We start from the raw sequence: 26,362 nt of genomic DNA on the forward strand, positions 1-26,362 counted from the left end.
TAGGACTTCCAATCAAAGGCAACTCAACACACCTGCCTTCAATTGGAAGTCCCAATCAACAACACAAACATTCCCAACACAAACATGCCACGTCCTGACCCCAAAACTAAAACACTAGCTCCATCTGCTGGTCAGGACGTGACAGTTTGTTTTATTATCTCCAGGTTTTGGGTTATGTTCTATGTTTTTCTGTATTTCTATGTTATCTCTAGTTTAGTATTTCTATGTTAGGTAATTGGGTGTTGGACTCTCAATTGGAGGCAGGTGTTTGTAGTTGCCTTTGATTGAGAGTCCTATATATAGGTATGAGTTTTGTTTGTATTTTGTGGGTAGTTGTATTTCGCACTGCTGTTGTCATTATAGCCTGTGAAACTGTTCGTCCTCATTTTTGTTATTTTCTTGTGTACGTGTTTTTGGTTTACGGTTTGCCTTCTTATCCAGAAATAGAGAAGATGAGTACACATAACCCCGCTGCGTATTGGTCCACTTTCTCAGACGATGATTTCTCTGTTTCTTCTGACGACGGAGCACGTGACAGTACAATACAAAAATAATTCAAACATGTAGCCCAATGTTTGTATCACAACTAAAGTTGCATAATTAACTCTAAATTAAGCATATAGGAGGACTTGTTTATTTGTTAACCACTCAACACTGAATAGCAGCATGTGTGTACTCCCTCAGAAATCATTTGGAGAAAATATCCTTTCTATTTTATGTTCTGTATTCTTCATACTATAAAATAATAGAAAATAATGCAATGGAATTCTAAGCAAATCTTGTCTGCTAAATGTATTATTTTTTTTATTTCACCTTTATTTAACCAGGTAGGCCAGTTGAGAACAAGTTCTCATTTACAACTGCGACCTGGCTAAGATAAAGCAAAGCAGTGCGACTAAAACAACAACACAGAGTTACATATAAACAAATATACAGTCAATAACACAATAGAAAATAAAAATATACAAATCTATGTACAGTGTGTGCAAATGTAGAAGAGTAGGGAGGTAGGCAATAAATAGGTCATAGAGGCAAAATAATTACAATTTAGCATTAATACTGGAGTGATAGATGTGCAGATGATGATGTGCAAGTAGAGATACTGGGGTGCAAAAGAGCAAGAGGGTAAGTAATAATACGGGGATGAGGTAGTTGGGTGTGTTATTTACAGATTGGCTGTGTACAGGTACAGTGATCGGTAAGCTGCTCTGACAGTTTATGCTTAAAGATAGAGAGGGAGATATAAGACTCCAGCTTCAGAGATTTTTGCAATTTGTTCCAGTCATTGGCAGCAGAGAACTGGAAGGAAAGCCGGCCAAAGGAAGTGTTGGCTTTGGGGATGACCAGTGCAATATACCTGCTGGAGCGCATGCTACGGGTGGGTGTTGCTATGGTGACCAGTGAGCTGAGATAAGGCGGGGCTTTACCTAGCAAAGACTTATAGATGACCAGTGGGTTTGGCGACGGATATGTAGTGAGGAACTAGTGTAGCCCACAGCCATATGGCATAGCCAGATCAGGGCCTAACATAAGGAGAGCACAGAATATGCAATTCTGTTTTTCTGAAATAGACTACATTTTCTTCATATCATGTTTCTTTAGATTTGTCTAAAATAAATAATGGATTTATTGTGATGGTGTATACTATTCTTTAATGGATTTATTGACTTTTTAAAATGTAGATGTTTTAAAGGTCTGCATCAGTGGCTTGTATGCTTGTCATAGGCGTCGTAAGGATAGGACAAAGGCGCAGCGGGTATAGTGCTCATACTTAATTTATTTAAAGATAACGCTTAAACAAACAACGAAAAACAGTTCCATAAGGCACACAGGCTATACAGAAAATAACCACCCACAAAACACAAGTGAAACAAACCTCAACTAAATATGGCCTCCAATTAAAGACAACGACAACCAGCTTCCTCTAATTGGAGGTCCTACCAAAAAACCCAACACAGAAATAGAAAACTAGATTTAAACATAGAAATAGAAAACATAGAACCTAAACCAAAAACACAAACACACAAAACAAACACCCCCTGCCACGCCCTGACCAAACTACAATGACAAATAACCCCTTTTACTGGTCAGGACGTGACAGCACCCCCTCGCTGAAGGCGCCGGGCTGAGGAGCGTCGCTGGAGGCGCCGGGCTGAGGAGCGTCGCTGGAGGCTCCGGGCTGAGGAGCGTCGTTGGAGGCTCCTGGCTGAGGAGCATCGCTGGAGGCTCCTGACTGGGAAGCGTCGCTGGAGGCACCTGGCTGAGGAGCGTCGCTGGAGGCTTTGGGCTGAGGAGCATCGCTGGAGGCTCCGGGCTGAGGAGCATCGCTGGAGGCTCCGGGCTGAGGAGCATCGCTGGAGGCTTCTGACTGGGAAGCGTCGCTGGAGCCTCCTGGCTGAGGAGCGTCGATGGAGGCTCCGGGCTGAGGAGCGTCGCTGGAGGCTCCGGGCTGAGGAGCATCGCTGGAGGCTTCGGACTGGGAAGCGTCGCTGGAGCCTCCTGGCTGAGGAGCGTCGATGGAGGCTCCGGGCTGAGGAGCGTCGCTGGAGGCTCCGGGCTGAGGAGCGTCGCTGGAGGCTCCGGGCTGAGGAGCGTCGCTGGAGGCTCCTGGCTGAGGAGCGTCGCTGGAGACTCCGGGCTGCGGAGCGTCGCTGGAGGCTCCGGGCTGCGGAGCGTCGCTGGAGGCTCCGGGCTGCGGAGCGTCGCTGGAGGCTCCGGGCTGAGGAGCGTCGCTGGAGGCTCCGGGCTGAGGAGCGTCGTTGGAGGCTCCTGGCTGAGGAGCGTCGATGGAGGCTCCTGACTGGGAAGCGTCGCTGGAGGCTCCTGGCTGAGGAGCATCGCTGGAGGCACCTGGCTGAGGAGCGTCGCTGGAGGCCCCGGGCTGAGAGGCGTCGCTGGAGGCCTCGGGCTGAGAGGCGTCGCTGGAGGCCCCGGGCTGACAGGCGTCGCTGGAGGCCTCGGGCTGAGAGGCGTCGCTGGAGGCCCCGGGCTGAGAGGCGTTGCTATAGGCCCCGGGCTGAGAGGCGTCGCTGGAGGCCCCGGGCTGAGAGGCGTCGCTGGAGACTCCGGGCTGAGAGCATTGCTGGAGGCTCCGGGTTGAGGAGCATCGCTGGAGGCTCCGGGCTGAGAGGCGTCGCTGGAGGCTCCTGGCTGAGGAGCGTCGCTGGAGGCTCCGGGCTGAGGAGCGTCGCTGGAGGCCTCCTGCGTGGAGCTGGGACCGGTCTCCCCGGACTGGGGAGACTTACAGGAAACTGGGTGCGCAGAGCAGGCACGGGGCACACTGGGCCGTGGAGGCGCACCGGCGGTCTGGAACTCAGGGCTGGCACACCCCGTCCTGGCTGAGTGGTCACTGTAGCCCGGCAGGGGCAGAGCGCTGGCACAGGGCGAACTGGGCTGTGCTGGAGAGTGAGGGCTGCCGTGCGTAGAGCAGGCGCAGGGTAAGCTGGTCCGAGGAGACGCACTGGTGGCCAGATGCGCTGCGCCGGTGCACTTCTCCCTGGCTGCCAGCCAACTCTCGCCCGGCAACGCTGCAGAGCCCGTACTGGCCGCACCGGACTGTGCGTGCGTATGGGCGACACCGTGCGCATTTCTGCGTCGCTCGGTGCTCTCCTCGTCACCCGCTCCCCACGGTAAGCACGGGGAGTTGGCTCAGGACTCCACCCTGACTCTGCCCAACTTTCCATGTGCCCCCCCCCAAAAAACATTTTGGGGCTGCCTCTCGCACTTGCCTTTGGTCCTATACAGTGCCTCATAGTAACGCCGCTCTGCCTTTGCTGCCTCCAGTTCCTCCCTCGGTCGCCGGTATTCCCCAGCCTGCCTCCAGGGTCCTTTCCCATCTAAAATCTCCTCCCATGTCCACGACTCCAAATATTTCTCCTGCTGCTCCTTCTTCCGCTGCTTGGTCCTTTTTTGGTGGGTGGTTCTGTCATACGCGTCGTAAGGATAGGACAAAGGCGCAGCGGGTATTGTGCTCATACTTAATTTATTTAAAGATAACACTTAACCTCTACGGGCCACGGGGGCAGTATTGAGAATTTTGAAAAAAATATGTGCCCATTTTTAACTGCCTCCTACACCAACTCAGAAGCTAGGATATGCATATTATTAACACATTCGGATAGAAAACACTCTGAATTTTCTAAAACAGTTTGAATGGTGTCTGTAAGTATAACAAAACTCATATTGCAGGCAGAAACCTGAGAAAAATAGATTAAAAAAAATGAGAATTTTGTGGCTGTACTATTTAGTGTCATTGTTTTAAAGATACCACAGTGAGAAAGGATTCAGTTCGCAACTCCTACTGCTTCCACTAGATGTCAACGATCTTTAGAAAGTTGTTTGAAGCATCTGTGATAAATACACACCGAATTAGAAAGCTTACAAGTTGACACGTCATCACTTCATTTTTTGCGCCTGCGCATGAATCTGAGAAGAGTGCCTTTGTCATTATCGTTTATTCTAGACACTTGATAGGTTGTGTGAAAATATTACTGATGTTTACTGATGTTTCACGTTAAAAATGGAACAAAAGATTAGTGCTAAACAACATTTGACATGTTTAAACAAACGTAAATAGATTATTTACTAGGTTTTCTTTAGTTTTTCGACGTGACTTTACACTGCCCACCTCATTTTGTGGGAGCCTACTGAACGCTAACTATTTGGACATAAATTATGAACTTTGTCAAAAGAAACCACATTTGTTCTGGACCTGGGATCTCTGGCAGCGCCTTCTGATGGAGATAATCAAAGGTAAGGGGATATTTAGAATGTTATTATCGATATTAGATGATGCTAATGCTAACGGTATAGCTTAGCTTAGCTTAGCATATAGCTTATTGTTGTTAGCATAGTACCCAGTTTATACAAAATGTGATTTCCCAGTAAAGTTATTTTGAGATCTGGCCCTTCGGTAGCAATTACGAGATGATAATATGTTATTCTTTGAATGACAATATTATAATTTACCAATGTTTTCGAATAGTAATTCCGTGATTTGTAATGCTGGATTCACTGGGTGCATTCGAGCCGAAAAAAATTCTGAATTTCACCGCGACTGTAAATGCTGTTTTTGGATATAAATATGAACTTGATGGAACTAAAAATGCATGTATTGTATAACATAATGTCCTATGAGTGTCATCTGATGCAGATTGTCAAAGGTAAGTGCATAATTCTAGCTAGTTTTCTGTCTGTTGATGCCCTTCTTTGAATTGGCTAAACATTACACGCAGCTATTGTCAATGTACTCTCCTCACATAACCTAACTTTATGCATTCTCCGTAATGCCTCTGAAAATCGGACAGCGTGGTTAGATTTAGGAGATATATCTTTCAAATGGAGGAAAATAGTTGATTATTTGATTTTTTGAAATGATTACTCTTGCAGTTTTGAATTCCCCGCCATGGTCACATGACAATGAATCCCAATACCGGGATAAGATCGGGATAAGATCCTCAACAGGTTTTAAACAAAATAAACAAACGACGAAAAACAGTTCCATAAGGCACACAGGCTATACAGAAAATAATACCTACAAAACACAAGTGAAACAAACCTCAACTAAATATGGCCTCCAATTAGAGACAACGACAACCAGCTGACTCTAATTGGAGTTCCTACCGAAAAACCCAACATAGAAATAGAAAACTAGATTTAAACATAGAAATAGAAAACATGGAACCTAAACCCAAAACACACAAAACAAACACCCCCTGCCACGCCCTGACCAAACTACAATGACAAATAACCCATTTTACTGGTCAGGACGTGACAATGCTATGCATGGAAGCCAGGAGATGCTAATATGTTCATGTTAATTAACTCTAAATGGGAAAGGAGGATGGAAAACTATATTCACTTCGTAATATTACTATCATGACGTGACTATGAGATGCGGCTGTATCTAGGGGGATTTGTATTTTGCTGAGCCTGCTAGCTAGCTACATTTCGGCTAGCTAGCAAATCCTGTGAAGTCACCAAAATTATTTTAAATAACAATTGAGGTAGCTATAGTATGTAATCTAACTCAACACTTATTAACTACTACAAACTCATTTAAATTACAGTATATAAAGGTTAACTTACTTGTTTTTCACTGTCCAGTGGCAGCACAAGTGGGCATTTGAACTCATCACATGATCAGCGTCTCGTCGGCAACACTAAAAAAGTACTTCCATGTCACGGAATTTCTGATTTAAAAAAAAATAAAAGTGCCCAACGTAATAGTAGAAAAGTGTCAATAACCATTAATGATATATGAACAATAATTGTCTAAACGTTAACAATGACTCATATTTTTCATATTTAAGTGACATTTGCATTAAATTTGAGTTTTAAAATATGTTCCAAGGTCAAATAAATGCCCCCAATGCGAATCACAGTATATGGAATACGTATGGGCTTAGTATTGTAGGGAATACTCAGTAGGGTCTCTAGAATGTATAGATGGTGTCATTTCATGGGGCTCTGAATAATACGGTGTTGCTGGCCTTTTACTCAACCAATTCCAATGGGGCCCGAATCACATTACATGTGCGCTTACTTCACTACAGAAAACCCACAAACCAAACAACAGTGCAGGGCATGCTCATTGAATTAAAGGTCAACAACACCCAAAAATCTTAGTTTCTTTGATTTTTTCCAGACCTCAAAAGTCATCCCCTAATGTGGTTTCAGCATTGTTGTGAACACAGAAAATCCAATGTGGTTGTTTTTCTATTAAAAAAGTGTGGAAAAGGCCCTACCAACGTGTTTTGCTGTGCATGACTGCACATTAGAGTGTGTTTCATTCTGCAGCACAGCATTTTGGAGGAAGTTGAGTTCAGGTCCAATGTTGACTCTGCACCCAAGAGGGAAAGAGGTTGGGCCATCCAAAAAATGTTTTAGTGAATTAATATAGAACATTTAGCAGACGCTTTTATCCAAAGCGACTTAAATGTGAATAAATGTTTAAGTATGGGTGGTCCTGGGAATCAAACACAATAGCCTGCCGTTGTGATGCTCTACTAAGATGCATGACGGGGTTATAAATGCTTTCTGAAGCCTCCATCTAATATGATTTATAAGGCCTTTATTAAGCGGTGCTTCTACCACCCTTTATAAAGCGCAGGTTTATGTCATATTTGACATAGTAGGTTGTGTCACATTTGACATTGGTGGTTATGTCACACAGTTATGCCACATTTATGAACCATTGATAAAGCCTGACATACGGTTACAGATGATTTGTAACACATTTTTGCAGTGTTTATGAAGGCTTTATAAGCTGCATGTCATTTAAGGCAGGACCTTCTACTGCATCTGTATCAAAGTCCTTACAATAACACGATGCAGGGGAATTAAATATAGCTGATAAACAGGTGTAAAGCTGTGCTGTTTTATTTGAGGAATGACCTTACTGGTCGGTGCACCACAACAATACTCTATATTCTGTCAAGGGAGGATGCAGACCTGTTAACATTGACGTTGGCATCAAGATACTGGTACTAACACGATTGAATCAATTGCTGTTGAAGGATACTATGTGTTGAGCCAAGTGTATTGTTCTAGGTTTGCCAGACCTGGTTCCTGATCCCAACTATGTGCAGGCCTCCACGTATATCCAGAGGGCTCACATGTACTCTCTCCGTTGTGCTGCCGAGGAGAAATGCTTGGCAAGGTAAGAGACCATTTTAAACCTTTCAAGTGTTTTAATAAGTGTCTGTATTTGCTTTGGATGAGGAGAACACACATAGTGTTGTTAGTAGTCACTCTGCACACTTTAATGGCATGAAAGATTACCACCAGTTTTTGTAAGCCAGTATACACATGCTGATGGACAATCAGTCTCCTCCAGTTAGAGCAGATTGAAAGATTCCATGTGCCTATCGGTGAATATTAGCATATAATGTCTCAGCTCCAGACTGTCTTATCTACCTGCTTAGTAAAGTTACTCCTTATCTAATTTGCAGTATATAAAGTTTGGAACCCAGTTCACAGTGCAACATCAATAAACTAAAATCTGGTCACCTAGGCCTGTCACTAAGGCTGCATTTACACAATTCGGATATGTTGCCACTAATTGGTCTTTTGACCAATCAGATCATATCTTTTGCCCAGATTTGAGCTGCCTGTGTAAACGCAGCCTAAAGCTTGTCTATCTATCCTGGCCTGTCAGTAAATGGTTCTCTGAGTGGTTTGGTCTGCAGTCGCAGCACACATAATGGGCCTCTGACTTTGGCTCCAGGGTTAGATGGGTACGGTACAATTGCCCAGGCTGCAGAGCATTTAAATGATGGCAATGAACTTTGTTGTCCCACTGGCTCTCCTGTTTGCACTCCTTCCCATCTCAAGCACAGCCATTCCTCGAAGCCCTCTCATATTATGTCTGTGTTATCAGCAATCATGGACAGATGGCCTTGTATAATGTGTAATACACTCCAATGTCAACAACAGCCATAAGATGAATTACAAAGATTTTTACTGATACTTTGGAATGCAGGTTATTATTATAACAATTCTAAAACATGTGTTCATACTGGACCTCTCTACACAGTGTATGCCTGTCCACTACAAAGATTTCCTTGCTACAAGACTGAAAAGGTGTGCAGTAGGCTATGGAGATTAATCACAGTAATCTGTAATGTGAATTATTTATTTATCATATTCCTTCCCTCTAGCTTTTCCAGGCCCGCTCAATTCTGTCTAGTTGCAGGAACACATTGTGAGCCTGAGGTATCAGAAACTCACTGGGACAACCCTTGGGAGACTAGTTCTCTGTAGCCATCTGTACTTTCCTTCACTCATTGCTATTCCTTACTTTGTGTTTGTCTCCCCACAGCACTGCCTACAGCGGTGAGACTACAGACTATGACATCAGAGTCCTGCTTCGCTTCCCACAGAGGGTTAAGAACCAGGGGACGGCTGACTTCATGCCCAACCGACCCCGACACACCTGGGAGTGGCACAGCTGCCATCAGTGAGTAACCAGTGTCTCCCCAAACCCATATATGCTATTGGTTTATGATACTCAAATCAAATCAAATTGTATTTCTCACATGCGCCGAATACAACAGGTGTAGACCTTACAGGGAAATGCTTACTTACGAGCCCTTACCCGACAATGCAGTTTTAAGAAAAAATCTAAAATAAAATAAAAGTAATAAATAATTAAAGTGCAGCAGTAAAATAACAATAGCAAGGCTATATAAAGGGGGTACCGGTACAGAGTTAGTGTGCGGGGGCACCGGTTAGTCAAGGTAATATATGTGTCACGGTAGTCGAAGGGATTAGACCAAGGCGCAGCGGGTTGCGTGCTCATCATTATTTTATTTATAGGTGAACACGAAAAAAAACAATAAACGACAGTAAGACAGTTTCGCAGGCTACACAAAACAGCAATGCAAAAAACAATCTCCCACAAAGGGACAGGTGGAAAACAGGCTCCCTAAGTATGACTCTCAATCAGAAACAACGATGTACAGCTGTTCCTGATTGAGAGCCACACCAGGCCAACAAAGAAATACACAACATAGAAACCCTAGAATACAAAAACAAGAACATAAACCAAAAACCCCGGAACACATAAATCCAACACCCCTCTACATACACACACACCCCGAACCATATAAAACAAATACCCCTCTAACTAAATACATAGCCCAAACCACATGAAACAAACACCCCCTGCCACGTCCTGACCAACCTATAATAACAAATAACCCCTATTACTGGTCAGGATGTGACAATATGTTAGTCATTTGGTTTGATGTTCAGGAGTCTTATGGCTTGGGGGTAGAAGCTGTTTAGGAGCGTCTTGGACCTAGACTTGGCACTCCGGTACCGCTTGCCGTGCGGTAGCAGAGACAACAGTCTATGACTAGGGTGGCTGGAGTCTTTGACAAATTTTAGGGCCTTCCTCTGACACCATCTGGTATAGAGATCCTGGATGGCAGGAAGCTTGTCCCCAGTGATGTACTGGGCCGTACGCACTACACTCTGTAGTGCCTTGTGGTTGGAGGCCGAGCAGCAACCCGTCAGGATGCTCTCGATGGTGCAGCTATAGAACCTTTTGAGGGTCTGAGGACCCATGCCAAATCTTTTCAGTCTCCTAAGGGGGAATATATTTTGTCATGCCCTCTTCACAACTGTCTTGGTGTGCTTGGACCATGATAGTTTGTTGGTGATGTGAATGCCAAGGATCTTGAAGCTCTCAACCTGCTCCATGACAGCCCCGTCGATGAGAATGGGATGTGCTCAGACCTCCTTTTCCTGTAGTCCACAATCATCTCCTTTGTCTTGATCATGTTGAGGGAAGAGGTTGTTGTCCTTGCACCACACGGTCCTTAGCTTAGTGAAGAGCTTTGAGGGCACTATGGTGTTGAACGCTGAGCTGTAGTCAATGAATAGCATTCTCACATAGGTTTTCCTTTTGTCCAGGTGTGAAAGGGCAGTGTGGATCAGTTGGGGCGGTATGCAAATTGGAGTGGGTCTAGGGTTTCTGGGATAATGGTGTTGATGTGAGCCATGACCAGCCTTTCAAAGCACTTCATGGCTACAGACATGGGTACTACGCGTCGGTAGTCATTTAGGCAAGTTACCTTAGTGTTCTTGGGCACAGGGACTATGGTCGTCGGCTTGAAACATGTTGGTATTACAGACTCAGACATGGAGAAGTTGAAAATGTCAGTGAAGACACTTGCCAGTTGGTCAGCGCATGCTCGGAGTACACGTCCTGGTAATCCGTCTGGCCCTGCGGCCTTGTGAATGTTGACATGTTTAAAGGTCTTACTCACATCGGCTGTGGAGAGCATGATCACAAAGTCGTCCGGAACAGCTGATTCTCTCATGCATGTTTCAGTTACTTGCCTCGAAGCGAGCATAGAAGTTATTTAGCTGTGCTTCCCTTTGTAGTCTGTAATAGTTTGCAGGCCCTGCCACATCTGACGAGCGTCGGAGCCGGTGTAGTACGATTCAATCTTAGTCCTCTATTGATGCTTTGCCTGTTTGATGGTTTGCCGGAGGGCATAGTGGGATTTCTTATAAGCTTCCGGGTTAGAGTCCCGCTCCTTGAAAGCGGCAGCTCTACCCTTTAGCTCAGTGCGAATGTTGCCTGTAATCCATGGCTTCTGGTTGGGGTACGTACGTACAGTCACTGTGGGAACAACATCCTCGATGCACTTATTGATGAAGCCAGTGACTGATGTGGTGTACTCCTCAATGCCATCGGAAGAATCCAGGAACATATTCCAGTCTGTGCTAGCAAAACAGTCCTGTAGTTTAGCAACTGCTTCATCTGACCATTTTTTTATAGACCGAGTCACTGGTGCTTCCTGCGTTAATTTTTGCTTGTAAGCAGGAATCAAGAGGATAGAATTAGGGTCAGATTTTCCAAATGGAGGGCGAGGGAGAGCTTTGTACGCGTCTCTGTGTGTGGAGTAAAGCTGGTCTAGAATTTCTTTCCCCTTTGTTTGCACATTTAACATGCTGATAGAAATTAGGTAAAACTGATTTAAGCTTCCCTGAATTAAAGTTCCCTGCCACTAGGAGCGTCACCTCTGGATGAGCATTTTCCTGTTTGATTATGGCGGTATACAGCTCATTGAGTGCGGTTTTAGTGCCAGCACCGGTCTGTGGTGTTATGTGCTATGAAAAATACAGATGAAAACTCTGTAGGTGGAAGCCACTACAGCTTATCATGAGATACTCTACCTCAGGCGAGTAAAACCTCAAGACTTCCTTAGATATCGTGCACCAGCTGTTGTTTACAACTACTCATAGAGTGCCACCCCTTGTCTTACCAGAGGCTGCTTTTCTATCCTGCCGGTACAGTGTATAACCCGCCAGCTATTCATGTCGGTTATTCATGTTATTCATGTCGGTGAAACATAAGATATTACAGTTTTTAATGTCCCATTGGTAGGATATACGTGATTTTGGTTTGTCTATTTTATTATCCTGCAATTGTACGTTGGCCAATGGTACCGATGGCAAAGGCAGATTAGCCTCTCATTGCCAGATCCTCACAAGGCACCCCGATCTCCTTCCTCGAAACCTCAGGCTCTTTCTCCAGCGAATGACGGGGATGAAGGCCTGTTCAGGTGTCTGAAGTATAACCCTCTCTTCCGACTCATTAAAGAAAAATTATTTGTCCAATTCGAGGTGAGTAATCGCTGTTCGGATGTCCAGAAGCTCTTTTCGGTCATAAGAGACAGTAGCAGCAACATTATGTATAAAATAAGTTGCAAACAATGCGAAAAAACAAACTAAATAGCACGATTGGTCAAGAGCCCATAAAACGGCAGCCATCCTTTCCGTTGCCATTGTACACAACCTTGCTATGCTAAAAACTGGAAGATCCTTGCTCTACAGGGTTAATCAGATTTGCTGTTTCATGTAACATTAAAAGTTGTTTGTTTAGCTCATTCGTTTTCTATTAGTTTGGTTAGCTGAGTTCGGTGCGTTCACATTTGCTCTTTTTGGTGAAATCATGACTTTACTTAATACAGTATGTCATGACATCACTGATATGTTTGGACACCCTCTGCCCTGGCCTTCCTCTATGACCTTGCATTCCACAATGATTTTGTTGGTCACAGTATGTCTGGGTTCATTGGGTTTGTGCAACAAGTCTCAGGCTGTACTTACTGTCCTCAGCTCTATGGAATGTTGACTGCCCATTAGCAGATTGGCAATGTTGCCTGCTGACATCACTGTTCGTTTATACATTGGTTTCCAGGGCGGGAGTTAGCCAATGCAACAGCTCGATTTGACTGGCCAATGGAAATGTGAATAGAATCCATAAATGTTCCTGTCAATCTGTGCCCTGGCATCATAGGCCTGGTGCCTGGTATTATATGATGACATGATTTTGTGTTAGTGGAACAGCACAGTGGTCTAAGGCACTGCATCTCAGTGCAAGAGGTGTCACTGCAGTACCTGGTTCAAATCCAGGCTGCATCACATCTGGCCAGGATTGCGAGTCCCATAGGGTGGTTCACAATTGGCCCAGCCAGGGTAGGCCATCATTGTAAATAAGAATTTGTTCTTATTAACTGACTTGCCTGGTTAAATAAATAAAAAGAACACAGTAACAAGTGTGCTTGTTTTGAGAAAATAAACACTCTTTGCCAAATCAACTTTACTGTCCTACATTTTGCCCCCCAATGGAATATTTTAATACAATGTGTAGTCAGAGTATGCCCCCTTAATCCATCCATATGTTAATTTGTGTACTGAGCAAATGTTGTACGGTACAGAAAGTTTAGGATAAAACCTTAGAATCAGTGTTTTATGGAGACAAACAGATAGTATGAACTCTGTTTCATTTAAATACAGTGTTGATCATTAGATTCAGATTTCTCTATTAAAAAGTATGTACATCTCAATATTACATTTCTGTCCATTTACACAATAGAGTGCTCAATAATAATCAAACAGAACAACAGATGTACATAGTTAAAGTCAGGATGATGTACAGTGCCTTCGGAAAGTATTCAGACCCCTTGACTTTTTTCACATTTTGTTACGTTACAGCATTATACTAAAATTTATTTTAGGATCATCTATCTGCACACAATCTACACACCCAATACCCCATAATGACAAAGCAAAAACAGTTTTTTAGAAATATTTATTCATTAAAATGTCTAATTTATTATTTTGCTTCTAATTTATTAAAAATAAAAAACAGAAATATTACATTTACATAAGAATTCACATCCTTACTCAGTACTTTGTTGAAGCACCTTTGGCAGCAATTACAGCCTCGAGTCTTCTTGGGTATGACACTACAAGCATGGCACACCTGTATTTGGGGAGTTTCTCCCATTGTTCTCTGCAGATCCTTTCAAGCTCTGTCAGGTTGGATGGGGAGCGTTGCTGCACAGCTATTTTCAGGTTTCCCCAGAGATGTTTGATCGGGTTCAAGTGGGCATTCAGAGACTTGTCCCGAACCACTCCTGCGTTGTCTTGGCTGTGCGCTTAGGGTTGTTGTCCTGTTGGAAGGTGAACCTTCGCCCCAGTCTGAGGTCCTGAGCACTCTGGAGCAGGTTTTCATCAAGGATCTCGCTGTACTTTGCTCCATTCATCTTTGCCTTGATCCTGACTAGTCTCCCAGTCTCTGCCGCTGAAAAACACGCCCACAGCTTGATGCTGCCACCACCATGCATGTAATCTGGTTGCACTGTATGGAATGCAAACACCATCCACTAAATATTTACCCCCCTTCTCCTACCTGGCCACCTGGAAGTCTTTGTATTGCATTTTAACACAACTGGGATATGACTCATGGGTATAAAGTGCAAAGTGGGATTGGAATGTTTGTATGTTAGGATTACAAGTCAGTCTTATTCCAGCCTTCTCCCTGTGTCCTTCCAAAAGTTAATTCTCTCTAGTTGACATAGTCACAGGGGGATATCCAGGATTCCAAGGCGAGGGAAAGGGCCCTCCAGTCCAGACAGCTCTAGGCCCAGTGTCTCCCTGTCTGTCCCACTCTCACAGAGAGATAACAATCTCAAGGCTACCATCTATAAATAAATGTCTGTCGTGGGGAAAAAATGATGGCCATATTTGAAACCCCCATTGCACTGAACACCCGCCTCAAAACCCCTGCCCTTAGACACATACACACAAACACACACACACACACACACACACACACACACACACACACACACACACACACACACACACACACACACACACACACACACACACACACACACTCAGACACACCACATACAGAGGGTGTTTTGCAGAGAGATGCCCTCTCAGGATACCCAGTGTGCAGTGTGCATTCCTCTGGGTTTACAGATTCCCTGTGTAGTCGGTGCAGATTCCCCTTAGAGAATCACATGGTGTAGCTTTTAGCCTGCGGAAACACACTGTTCCTCACCTGAGAGGAGCTGTTTACCATCTTCAACTGCTATGGAAAGAATGGCTTCTTCTTTCATTTGTCACCTCCTCCATTTGTGGAAAGTACCCGTCTGCCTTTCCCTCCAATCCTCCATTCAATCTTTAATGACTACACCAGTAAAAAGTTGTAGCTATGTTAAAACAGGGAACATGAGGTAAGGAGACTAGGTTATTATTTATACAGTCTGAGTCCAACTGACTGAACCAGCTCCAGCACTTAACACACCTGCACTACATTCACCAAAACACACACTGACAAAATTCTTAGTGTCTGGAATCTGGAATGTGACATTTGGTAAAAATTGCAAGAAAGGGTGATTAATTGCAATAATTAGGATTAGGATACATTTAAGTACATGTGAGATGAATAGGTTGACAAAGCACTCCAGCTTTTCAGCCATTAGACGCTGTATTCACAGTTCAGATGACGTCTTTCATAGGAAATCCAACTTGGCTGAAATACGAGGCCATTACTGTATCTGGGAATCGAAATAAATGCAATATGTTTTACATTTACCACGCTGCCATTTATTCCAAACAGCAGGAGACTGAATAAGACAGAGGAAGCCTTCTTATTCACTGTGCAACACTGTTTCTAATGCATATTTAAAGGAATCCCCCATGTATGTCACTTGTATTCTCAACCTTACAGTGTAACAGTATCTGTCTGATTTATCTGAGTACCACAGTGTTAACAGTTAGTATGGAAAGGATATTCACAACATGCTGGTCTGCAGAGGGCAACAGTAAACAGCCAGCCCTCTCAGGTCACTGTCTGACACTTGGAATTGGTCCACATCCCAGCTACAAGATGGTGCAAGGCTATTAGAGTAAATGATTTCAGATGAACCAGCACCAGCAGTACACTGAGACACGGAGTGGTGTAACTCATTTCCCATTCTGAGGATATGATTTGTTCTCATGGGTAACCAGGCTAGCAGTGGCAAAACGCAGCATTCCAACACTGTTAAAGCTGTGTAAACACATTCACACACACACGAACACATGCTCAATCCTTCACTTATCTTGTGGTGGTGATTAAAACTTTCCAGATTGATATAAAGTAATTAACGAGACCCCATACATCAATAGATTGTTAATGTCTTGCTTCATCAGTGCATGGTTGTAGGTATTAATTACATTCTAGTCTCCTTTGGTACGTTGGGATATGCTCAGTCAAGCTGCACCGAGTTGAAGTGTTGACAGGTGAGGGCAATGGGCTGTTCAAATAAACAAGCACATCTCATATAAAGACTTTGGATGATGGCCTGCAGTAAACAGTTTGTTTTGTGTTGGTTTACTGATTATCATGTAATTGTACTTTATGCAAATTGAGCATGTCTCTAGTATTGGCTGTTGTACCTGTCATTAACTGAATTTATAAATGTTAAAATTAGACTCTTCTTTGTTCCCCTGCTGACCAGCCTGTGCCATGCCTCCTCTCTCTCCTGCACTACACACAGACGCTTTTTACCTGTCACAAATTCATTTTAATATGGTAAAAGTGGACATTTACTCCCCTCTTTTTGCACAACCAACCACCTATTTGCCCTTCTGTCTACCCACAGACACTACCACAGTATGGATGAGTTCAGCCACTATGACCTGCTGGAGGTCACCACAGGAAGGAAGGTGGCTGAGGGACACAAGGCCAGCTTCTGTCTGGAGGACACCACCTGTGACTTTGGTCACCTGAAGCGTTATGCCTGCACATCTCACACTCAGGTAGATACACCAACACATATCTCTCTAAGGTAGATTTGCCAATATACTTGGCATGGCATCATTCATTTGTCCGACGGCAAGTCGGTGTCATGGTCTTGCACCAGGTACTGCAACAATGTGTCATCATCTGAGATTTCAGCGAGCAACTACAACATGTCTCTTGTTAAACAATTCTTCCACCCCACTCAGCCTTTCTATGAGTCAGAGATGGTGCAGGCACGTCTCTATGGTGCTGAGCTATAAGCATAGTCTGTTGATGTTCAACATGAATAACTCTCCTCTATGTTCCTCCAGGGTCTGAGTCCGGGCTGCTACGATACGTACAACGCTGATATTGATTGCCAGTGGATCGATATAACAGACATCCAACCTGGGAACTACATACTAAAGGTGAGACTAAGAGCAGAGGAAAGTTCTGATGTGTACTTGGTAATCTTCCAGGAAGGCGACATTCCAAAGGCAACATTTCATAGGAAAAACTTACTGGAAAAATGTATCGGAAAGTTTTACATTTGGAAAGTTGTCTAAAGCTATAAAACATTACGTTTCCTAGACTGTGGCTCATACCGATCTACTAGTTTTGACTGCCATTCAGTCCCATCGCTCTCTGCCTGTCTGTGTTGACCTCAAGTGTTTCAATGTGGGACAAATCCTAACTTGGGTTGCATGTAGTGGACAGTAATATTTGACATGTCTATATACAGTATATATGATATTATAAATGCTATATTATAAATACCTCAATACCTCACATGCGTAAGAAGACTAAACAATTATCCTATTAAAATGTTTCTCTGATTCCATTAAGATAATTAAAATATACAAGCAAGCATTAGGCAATGAGTTGACGTTGACTAGCAAGAATTGGTCTGAGAATTATCTATATCAAAGGCAGGTATTTAATTAACATTGTACAATGAATGGATTCACCTACAAGCCATAAAGCTTAAGTTACAAAGCATTAACAAGCATTACAAGGCATTATTCTAAGTATATACAGTAGATTCTAAGATTAATTTACAGGACAAAGCATGAACAAAAATATGTTTACTAGTCCAGAGGCCTGGAAGCCTAAGAAATTGGAATTGATCCTACAACCTTCCTCCAAATCAAATGTAATTTGTCACATGCTCTGAATACAACAGGTGTAGACCTTACCATGAAATGCTTACTTACAAGCCCTTAACCAACAATGAAGCTCAAGAAATAGAGTTAAGAAAATATTTAAATAAACGAAAGTTTTTTTTTAAATCAAATTTTACATTTTAGTCATTTAGCAGACGCTCTTATCCAGAGCGACTTACAGTAGTGATTGCATACATTTCATTTAAAATAATTCCGTACTGGTCCCCCGTGGGAATCGAACCCACAACCCAGGTGTTGCAAACACCATGCTCTATCAACTGAGCCACACGGGACGAATTAAAAAGTAACTCAAGAAAATTATATAACAATAGCGAGGCTATATACAGGGGGTACCGAGTGAATGTGTGGGGGTACAGGTTAGTTGAGGTAATTTGTAACGTGTAGATAGATAATAAACAGAGAGTAGCAGCAGTGTAAAACCAAAGGGGGGGGGGGGGCTATGTAAATTGTCCGGGTGGCCATTTGATTAATTGTTCAGCAGTCTTATGGCCTGAGGGTAGAAGCTGTTAAGGAGCCTTTTGGTCCTAGACTTGGCGCTCCGGTATCGCTTGCCGTGCTGTAGCAGGGAGAACAGTCTATGACTTGGGTGACTGGAGTCTTTGACCATTTTTTGGGCATGGACTGGATACAGGATGAGAGAGAGATCAAAGGCATTTCATTCCATTTATAACATCTGAAGGTGTAACCTTTCAACCCAAAACCAACCACCATTGAGCAATCAAATGATACCAAGTTGGCAGTAACCTAAACACTCCCAGGCTCAATCTACACAGGGTGTCACAGCATTTAAAGGCTTGAGTGGGGGATGAAACCAATGTAAATAAGACAGAATTCCTGAGAGGAACATCAAATCTTTTTGCATATAGTAAATCAGAGTTCACCCTATACAGACACAAGTAACCACAGAGATAATAGATATATATAGACAGCATTAGAGTTATCCTCAGTGAACAGTAACCACAGAGATCATACATATATATAGATAGAATCAGAGTTATCCTCAGTTAACAGTAACCACAGAGATAATAGATATATATAGATAGAATCAGAGTTATCCTCAGTGAACAGTAACCACAGAGATAATAGATATATATAGATAGAATCAGAGTTATCCTCAGTTAACAGTAACCACAGAGATCATACATATATATAGATAGAATCAGAGTTATCCTCAGTTAACAGTAACCACAGAGATCATACATATATATAGATAGAATCAGAGTTATCCTCAGTGAACAGTAACCACAGAGATAATAGATATATATTGATAGAATCAGAGTTATCCTCAGTTAACAGTAACCACAGAGATCATGCATATATATAGATAGAATCAGAGTTATCCTCAGTTAACAGTAACCACAGAGATAATACATATATATAGATAGAATCAGAGTTATCCTCAGTGAACAGTAACCACAGAGATAATACATATATATAGATAGAATCAGAGTTATCCTCAGTTAACAGTAACCACAGAGATAATAGATATATATAGATAGAATCAGAGTTATCCTCAGTTAACAGTAACCACAGAGATAATAGATATATATGTATAGAATCAGAGTTATCCTCAGTTAACAGTAACCACAGAGATAATACATATATATAGACAGCATCAGAGTTATCCTCAGTTAACAGTAACCACAGAGATAATACATATATATATATATAGATAGAATCAGAGTTATCCTCAGTTAACAGTAACCACAGAGATAATAGATATATATTGATAGAATCAGAGTTATCCTCAGTGAACAGTAACCACAGAGATAATACATATATATAGATAGAATCAGAGTTATCCTCAGTGAACAGTAACCACAGAGATCATACATATATATAGATAGAATCAGAGTTATCCTCAGTTAACAGTAACCACAGAGATAATACATATATATAGATAGAATCAGAGTTATCCTCAGTTAACAGTAACCACAGAGATAAAAGATATATATAGATAGAATCAGAGTTATCCTCAGTTAACAGTAACCACAGAGATAATAGATATATATAGATAGAATCAGAGTTATCCTCAGTTAACAGTAACCACAGAGATAATACATATATATAGATAGAATCAGAGTTATCCTCAGTTAACAGTAACCACAGAGATAATAGATATATATAGATAGAATCAGAGTTATCCTCAGTTAACAGTAACCACAGAGATAATACATATATATAGATAGAATCAGAGTTATCCTCAGTTAACAGTAACCACAGAGATAATAGATATATATAGATAGAATCAGAGTTATCCTCAGTTAACAGTAACCACAGAGATAATAGATATAGATATATATAGACAGCATCAGAGGTATCCTCAGTGAACAGTAACCACAGAGATAATACATATATATAGATAGAATCAGAGTTATCCTCAGTTAACAGTAACCACAGAGATAATACATATATATAGATAGAATCAGAGTTATCCTCAGTTAACAGTAACCACAGAGATAATAGATATATATTGATAGAATCAGAGTTATCCTCAGTGAACAGTAACCACAGAGATAATACATATATATAGATAGAATCAGAGTTATCCTCAGTGAACAGTAACCACAGAGATCATACATATATATAGATAGAATCAGAGTTATCCTCAGTTAACAGTAACCACAGAGATAATACATATATATAGATAGAATCAGAGTTATCCTCAGTTAACAGTAACCACAGAGATAAAAGATATATATAGATAGAATCAGAGTTATCCTCAGTTAACAGTAACCACAGAGATAATAGATATATATAGATAGAATCAGAGTTATCCTCAGTTAACAGTAACCACAGAGATAATACATATATATAGATAGAATCAGAGTTATCCTCAGTTAACAGTAACCACAGAGATAATAGATATATATAGATAGAATCAGAGTTATCCTCAGTTAACAGTAACCACAGAGATAATACATATATATAGATAGAATCAGAGTTATCCTCAGTTAACAGTAACCACAGAGATAATAGATATATATAGATAGAATCAGAGTTATCCTCAGTTAACAGTAACCACAGAGATAATAGATATAGATATATATAGACAGCATCAGAGGTATCCTCAGTGAACAGTAACCACAGAGATAATACATATATATAGATAGAATCAGAGTTATCCTCAGTTAACAGTAACCACAGAGATAATACATATATATAGATAGAATCAGAGTTATCCTCAGTTAACAGTAACCACAGAGATAATACATATATATAGATAGAATCAGAGTTATCCTCAGTTAACAGTAACCACAGAGATAATAGATATATATATAGACAGCATCAGAGGTATCCTCAGTGAACAGTAACCACAGAGATAATACATATATATAGATAGAATCAGAGTTATCCTCAGTTAACAGTAACCACAGAGATCATACATATATATAGATAGAATCAGAGCTATCCTCAGTGAACAGTAACCACAGAGATAATAGATATATATATATATAGAATCAGAGTTATCCTCAGTGAACAGTAACCACAGAGATCATACATATATATATATATATATATATATATATATAGATAGAATCAGAGTTATCCTCAGTGAACAGTAACCACAGAGATAATAGATATATATAGATAGAATCATAGTTATCCTCAGTTAACAGTAACCACAGAGATAATAGATATATATATATAGACAGCATCAGAGGTATCCTCAGTGAACAGTAACCACAGAGATAATACATATATATAGATAGAATCAGAGTTATCCTCAGTGAACAGTAACCACAGAGATAATACATATATATATAGATAGAATCAGAGTTATCCTCAGTTAACAGTAACCACAGAGATAATAGATATATATAGACAGCATCAGAGGTATCCTCAGTTAACAGTAACCACAGAGATAATACATATATATAGATAGAATCAGAGTTATCCTCAGTGAACAGTAACCACAGAGATAATACATATATATAGATAGAATTAGAGTTATCCTCAGTGAACAGTAACCACAGAGATAATAGATATATATAGATAGAATCAGAGTTATCCTCAGTTAACAGTAACCACAGAGATAATAGATATATATAGACAGCATCAGAGGTATCCTCAGTGAACAGTAACCACAGAGATAATACATATATATAGATAGAATCAGAGTTATCCTCAGTGAACAGTAACCACAGAGATAATAGATATATATATAGATAGAATCAGAGTTATCCTCAGTTAACAGTAACCACAGAGATAATAGATATATATATAGAATCAGAGTTATCCTCAGTGAACAGTAACCACAGAGATAATACATATATATAGATAGAATCAGAGTTATCCTCAGTTAACAGTAACCACAGAGATAGTAGATATATATATATATAGAATCAGAGTTATCCTCAGTGAACAGTAACCACAGAGATAATAGATATATATAGACAGCATCAGAGGTATCCTCAGTTAACAGTAACCACAGAGATAATACATATATATAGATAGAATCAGAGTTATCCTCAGTTAACAGTAACCACAGAGATAATACATATATATAGATAGAATCAGAGTTATCCTCAGTTAACAGTAACCACAGAGATAATACATATATATAGATAGAATCAGAGTTATCCTCAGTTAACAGTAACCACAGAGATAATACATATATATAGATAGAATCAGAGTTATCCTCAGTTAACAGTAACCACAGAGATAATAGATATATATATAGACAGCATCAGAGGTATCCTCAGTGAACAGTAACCACAGAGATAATACATATATATAGATAGAATCAGAGTTATCCTCAGTTAACAGTAACCACAGAGATAATACATATATATAGATAGAATCAGAGTTATCCTCAGTTAACAGTAACCACAGAGATAATACATATATATAGATAGAATCAGAGTTATCCTCAGTTAACAGTAACCACAGAGATAATAGATATATATAGACAGCATCAGAGTTATCCTCAGTGAACAAGTTTCAAATAACAACCATATGTGGATACTATAGAGATAATAGATACAACAAAGGACAATGCCGAAGGACTAGTCAGCCCTTCCCCCTTCTTCTTGGCCCCTCAGAAGGGGAATGGCTGACTAATCCTTGGGCATTGTCCTTTGTTCCTGGACCATTTGCCATGCAACTCCAGGTGTCAGAGAGCACATAAATTAGCTATCTTAGTTCCTCATCAATTCCCCATTGACATCAACAAATGATTTAAGCAGCACTTCAAATGTTTTATTTACACATACAGTATCTCAAATCAAGATTCTCCCAGCAGTCTCTGCCCAGAATTCCACGGATAAAAGTACTGTGTAAGTTATTGTTTTATTCCTACCTGCCTAGCTGTAGTGGTATCCTCTTGTGTCCTCCTCTGCCTCGCAGCTCCAGGTCAACCCCAAGTACCTTATCTTGGAGTCTGACTTCACCAACAATGTGGTGAGGTGTAATATCCACTACACGGGACGCTTCGTCACAACAACCAACTGCAAGATATCTCAGTGAGTACAGCAACGTCTCTTTTGTGATACTAGTCAAAAGACAAGCTCTCATTATTATGCCAAACTACCTGTTAGAACGAATGTTTTTTAGTTTATTACCTAATGATTCTGTGAATCATGTTCATCAATGTCACCAAGATGAATGATTACTGACTGTTTTATACTGCCTCTCAGAAGGAGCAGTAAGGCTACTGGTACTTTCAATGGGTTGATTAGGAAGTGTATTATTACATTACACTCCGAATTACTGATAAATCATTTTTATGAAAAAGACTTAGCTTTAGAGCATACTTTATCTGAGCAATGAAAATGTACAGGTGAGGTGGTAAATCACCTGTAGTTCTATGGAGTATATAGGGAGTACACAGATCATTAAATGATGAGTGGGCTAAAGCATTCAGAAAACCATGTCACCCTATGATACAACAGTGATATGTGGAGTTTTATTTGACATTGGAATGAAATAGAAACATATAATGACAGTATATACCCTCTGTGTATGTCCTAGTTGTCAATAATTAACAACAAACATGCTATTTCGTTTTTTTATTGTTTCAGTTTTTGTTTTTGTGTTAGGGACAGAAAGCATGTGGGGAGGATAGGAGCCATTTGTATTGTAAAGTTTTTGGGGCTGATTGATCAGGCCATAGGTTAGGTTAGGTTTCAATTATAAACTCCATCTCAAGCGCTGAGACTGGTACTAAAACATATGGTGGAAGGAAACTCTCTCTCACCCATGTTTACGCCAATCCAATGCTTTTTAACTTTAGTGGTACATATAAGATGAACAGGGGCAGACTGGGACCAGAAATCAGCCCTGGGCTAAAAATGCACCAGCCCATCTGACATTTCGGCCAGTCCGTTCCTAAAGGAGAATCAAGTTAGCTACTTAGCCGATTTTTTTCCTTGTTAGCTAGTGATAGCTAGTGATAGTGATGCACAAACTAGGCCTATTTGAAACTTCGCCATCTCCTGGCAGCATTTCAGTAGTTTTAAAACACTTCAAAAGCATGAGAAGCCCATTGAAAACCCCCTTCGATTTCTGTCCAAAGTTTAGGGGGAAAAAATTTAACTGAACATAATTCATGATTGTTTTATTTTCTTTTAGTTAATTTTGGAGTCAAAGATAATAGTTTTAGTTTTTCAAACGGATTTGTTCATTATTTAATTTCAGTTTCTAACTAGTTTTTCATGATTGGTTTTTGTTTTAGCATCAGTTTAAGTTTACTATAATAACCTTGCCTCGGTCTACATAAAAGGCCTTTAATAAGAATGTGTGGACAGGTTCGGTAAACTCTCTGTCTCTCTGTGTTATGAACACCCGCCTCATTGTGTTGTTTGTTCTGTGTCCATCCTGAAGGTCCTGATCAGACGTGGGAAGTCTGCCCAGCCAGGGTGAGTCCTCCAGGACAGTGCTGTTCCATTGAAATGTGAATGGAATTCATTTTGTTATTGTTGTTGCTGTTGTTTTGTTTGTGCTGTTTCCTGGGCCCAGAGTGAACAAGGGTTCCAGTGGCACTGAAGAAAACATGGGGATATTTACACAAGCACACAAACTGAAAAACCATACCAAACTCAACACTCCAGTCTCCCACAGTCTCCATTGTTGTTTTCCTTCTATATTATCCATAACCTTCTCTCCCAGACCAACCCCACTGCTCTCATTTCTACTCTGACAGCCTTAATGAGGCTTTTGTCCATGAAATAGTAAACATCTTGGACATTGTGAATACGTTGCTCACAGCTGTGAGCAGAGTAGCTCGGTTTAGTTTTAAATAAGGTGTGAAATGGAGCTGGTGCTGAAATTAGTGGTCCCAGACGAGTCTGGGCTCAACTGCAATTCAACAAATTTAAAAAATGGTGCATTCATCCATGCTGTCTGGGAGTACGACATGGCAGCCCAGCCAGTGACTCACCAGGACCATTATAGTGTTGTTTTTCTTCTTCTCTCTGCCTCTTTGTGCCAGGTTGAAAAATTGTGATTCTCCGAGTACATTTGCATAGTGTAATATTATGGAGCCAGGTCTTGTTTGTTTGCACACGTTAGTCTCCATCAAGTAGTCACTCAACATAAAGAGGCTGTCAGAACCTAGAGCGTTACCGCCTCTAAATACCGTCAAAGTCAGTTTTCGTCCTCGTCCTTCATTTTTGTATTTGTCTCACAGGAAAACATAAAGCTTAGTTGGCAGAACTGCCATTTATTTTCAAGGAGGTGCTTTCCAGAATGAAACTTACATTGGATTGTTCTTTTTTAACTACCAACACTGGTCAGATGCCAAATAGGTTATCTGTAGCTTTGTAAGAAGAATGTACATGACAATTAACCCACTGATGCATGGTTTTAGCTATGGAGAACTGTACTTGTTTTAATTGATTGTATTTTGATTCTTGTCTTTTTTTAACGAAAGGGTCTTTAGTACTGTGTTTGAATTGTTGCTGTATTTGTGAAATTCCAGGAACTCATATATAGTTTTTTATGCAAATCCAGATCAAACTTTTGATTTGTTCAAATCGAGTGTGTTGTGGCAGAGAGTGACTGTAAAAAAGAAACTAATGTGGTAAAAACCTATCATTGTGATACATTACACTGGTAGGTTTAGCTTGGCATTACAGACAGACAGAGTGCCGAAATGCCGCCTCTACCTACCTCTAAAAGAGTGAGCTATTGTTTCCAGTTGAGTGTACGGTTTCTATTACACATCCCTGTGATGATGGCCCACTATGGCCTCCCACACACTCCGTTGCAGCACACACCTACAGTAAAACACTTAAGAGAAAGGATTTAGGAACATGAACAAATGCAGAACAAGTCTAGTCTTGTATACTGTTTATATACCATATTACACGTTAACATTACCATTTTAACATTGTACATAGTGGTCTATCAATGCTATCATTGACCAACACTTCTTTGTATTCTGGTTGCTCTTGATATTGTATTTTTACCAAGACAGGAGGAAAGTATAATTAGAAGATTCTATTCAATCAATGGAATGACACTATTAGACTTGTGGATTATAGCAGGTATTATTAAATATATGAGCATATGTTGATTTGCTTGAATTCTTCTGTTCTTGAACACCTGTCAAAAATGACATACCCAATAAAGACATACATTTACACCTCGATAA

General features: G+C 41.0%; 1 protein-coding gene across 1 annotated transcript in view; it reads left to right on the top strand.

Moving 5' to 3' along the window:
- Positions 1 to 26,362, top strand: part of LOC115167342 (lysyl oxidase homolog 1) — a 37,497-nt gene extending 11,135 nt beyond the window's left edge. The window contains exons 2-7 of the mRNA XM_029721690.1: positions 7,552 to 7,660; positions 8,822 to 8,959; positions 16,464 to 16,620; positions 16,915 to 17,010; positions 23,116 to 23,231; positions 24,592 to 26,362. Coding sequence (XP_029577550.1) covers positions 7,552 to 7,660; positions 8,822 to 8,959; positions 16,464 to 16,620; positions 16,915 to 17,010; positions 23,116 to 23,231; positions 24,592 to 24,598 — 623 coding nt within the window. The 3' untranslated portion in view covers positions 24,599 to 26,362. The remainder of the gene's footprint in view (positions 1 to 7,551; positions 7,661 to 8,821; positions 8,960 to 16,463; positions 16,621 to 16,914; positions 17,011 to 23,115; positions 23,232 to 24,591) is intronic.

Source organism: Salmo trutta, chromosome 29, assembly GCF_901001165.1.
Source record: "Salmo trutta chromosome 29, fSalTru1.1, whole genome shotgun sequence".
Classification (NCBI taxonomy): Eukaryota; Metazoa; Chordata; class Actinopteri; order Salmoniformes; family Salmonidae; genus Salmo; species Salmo trutta.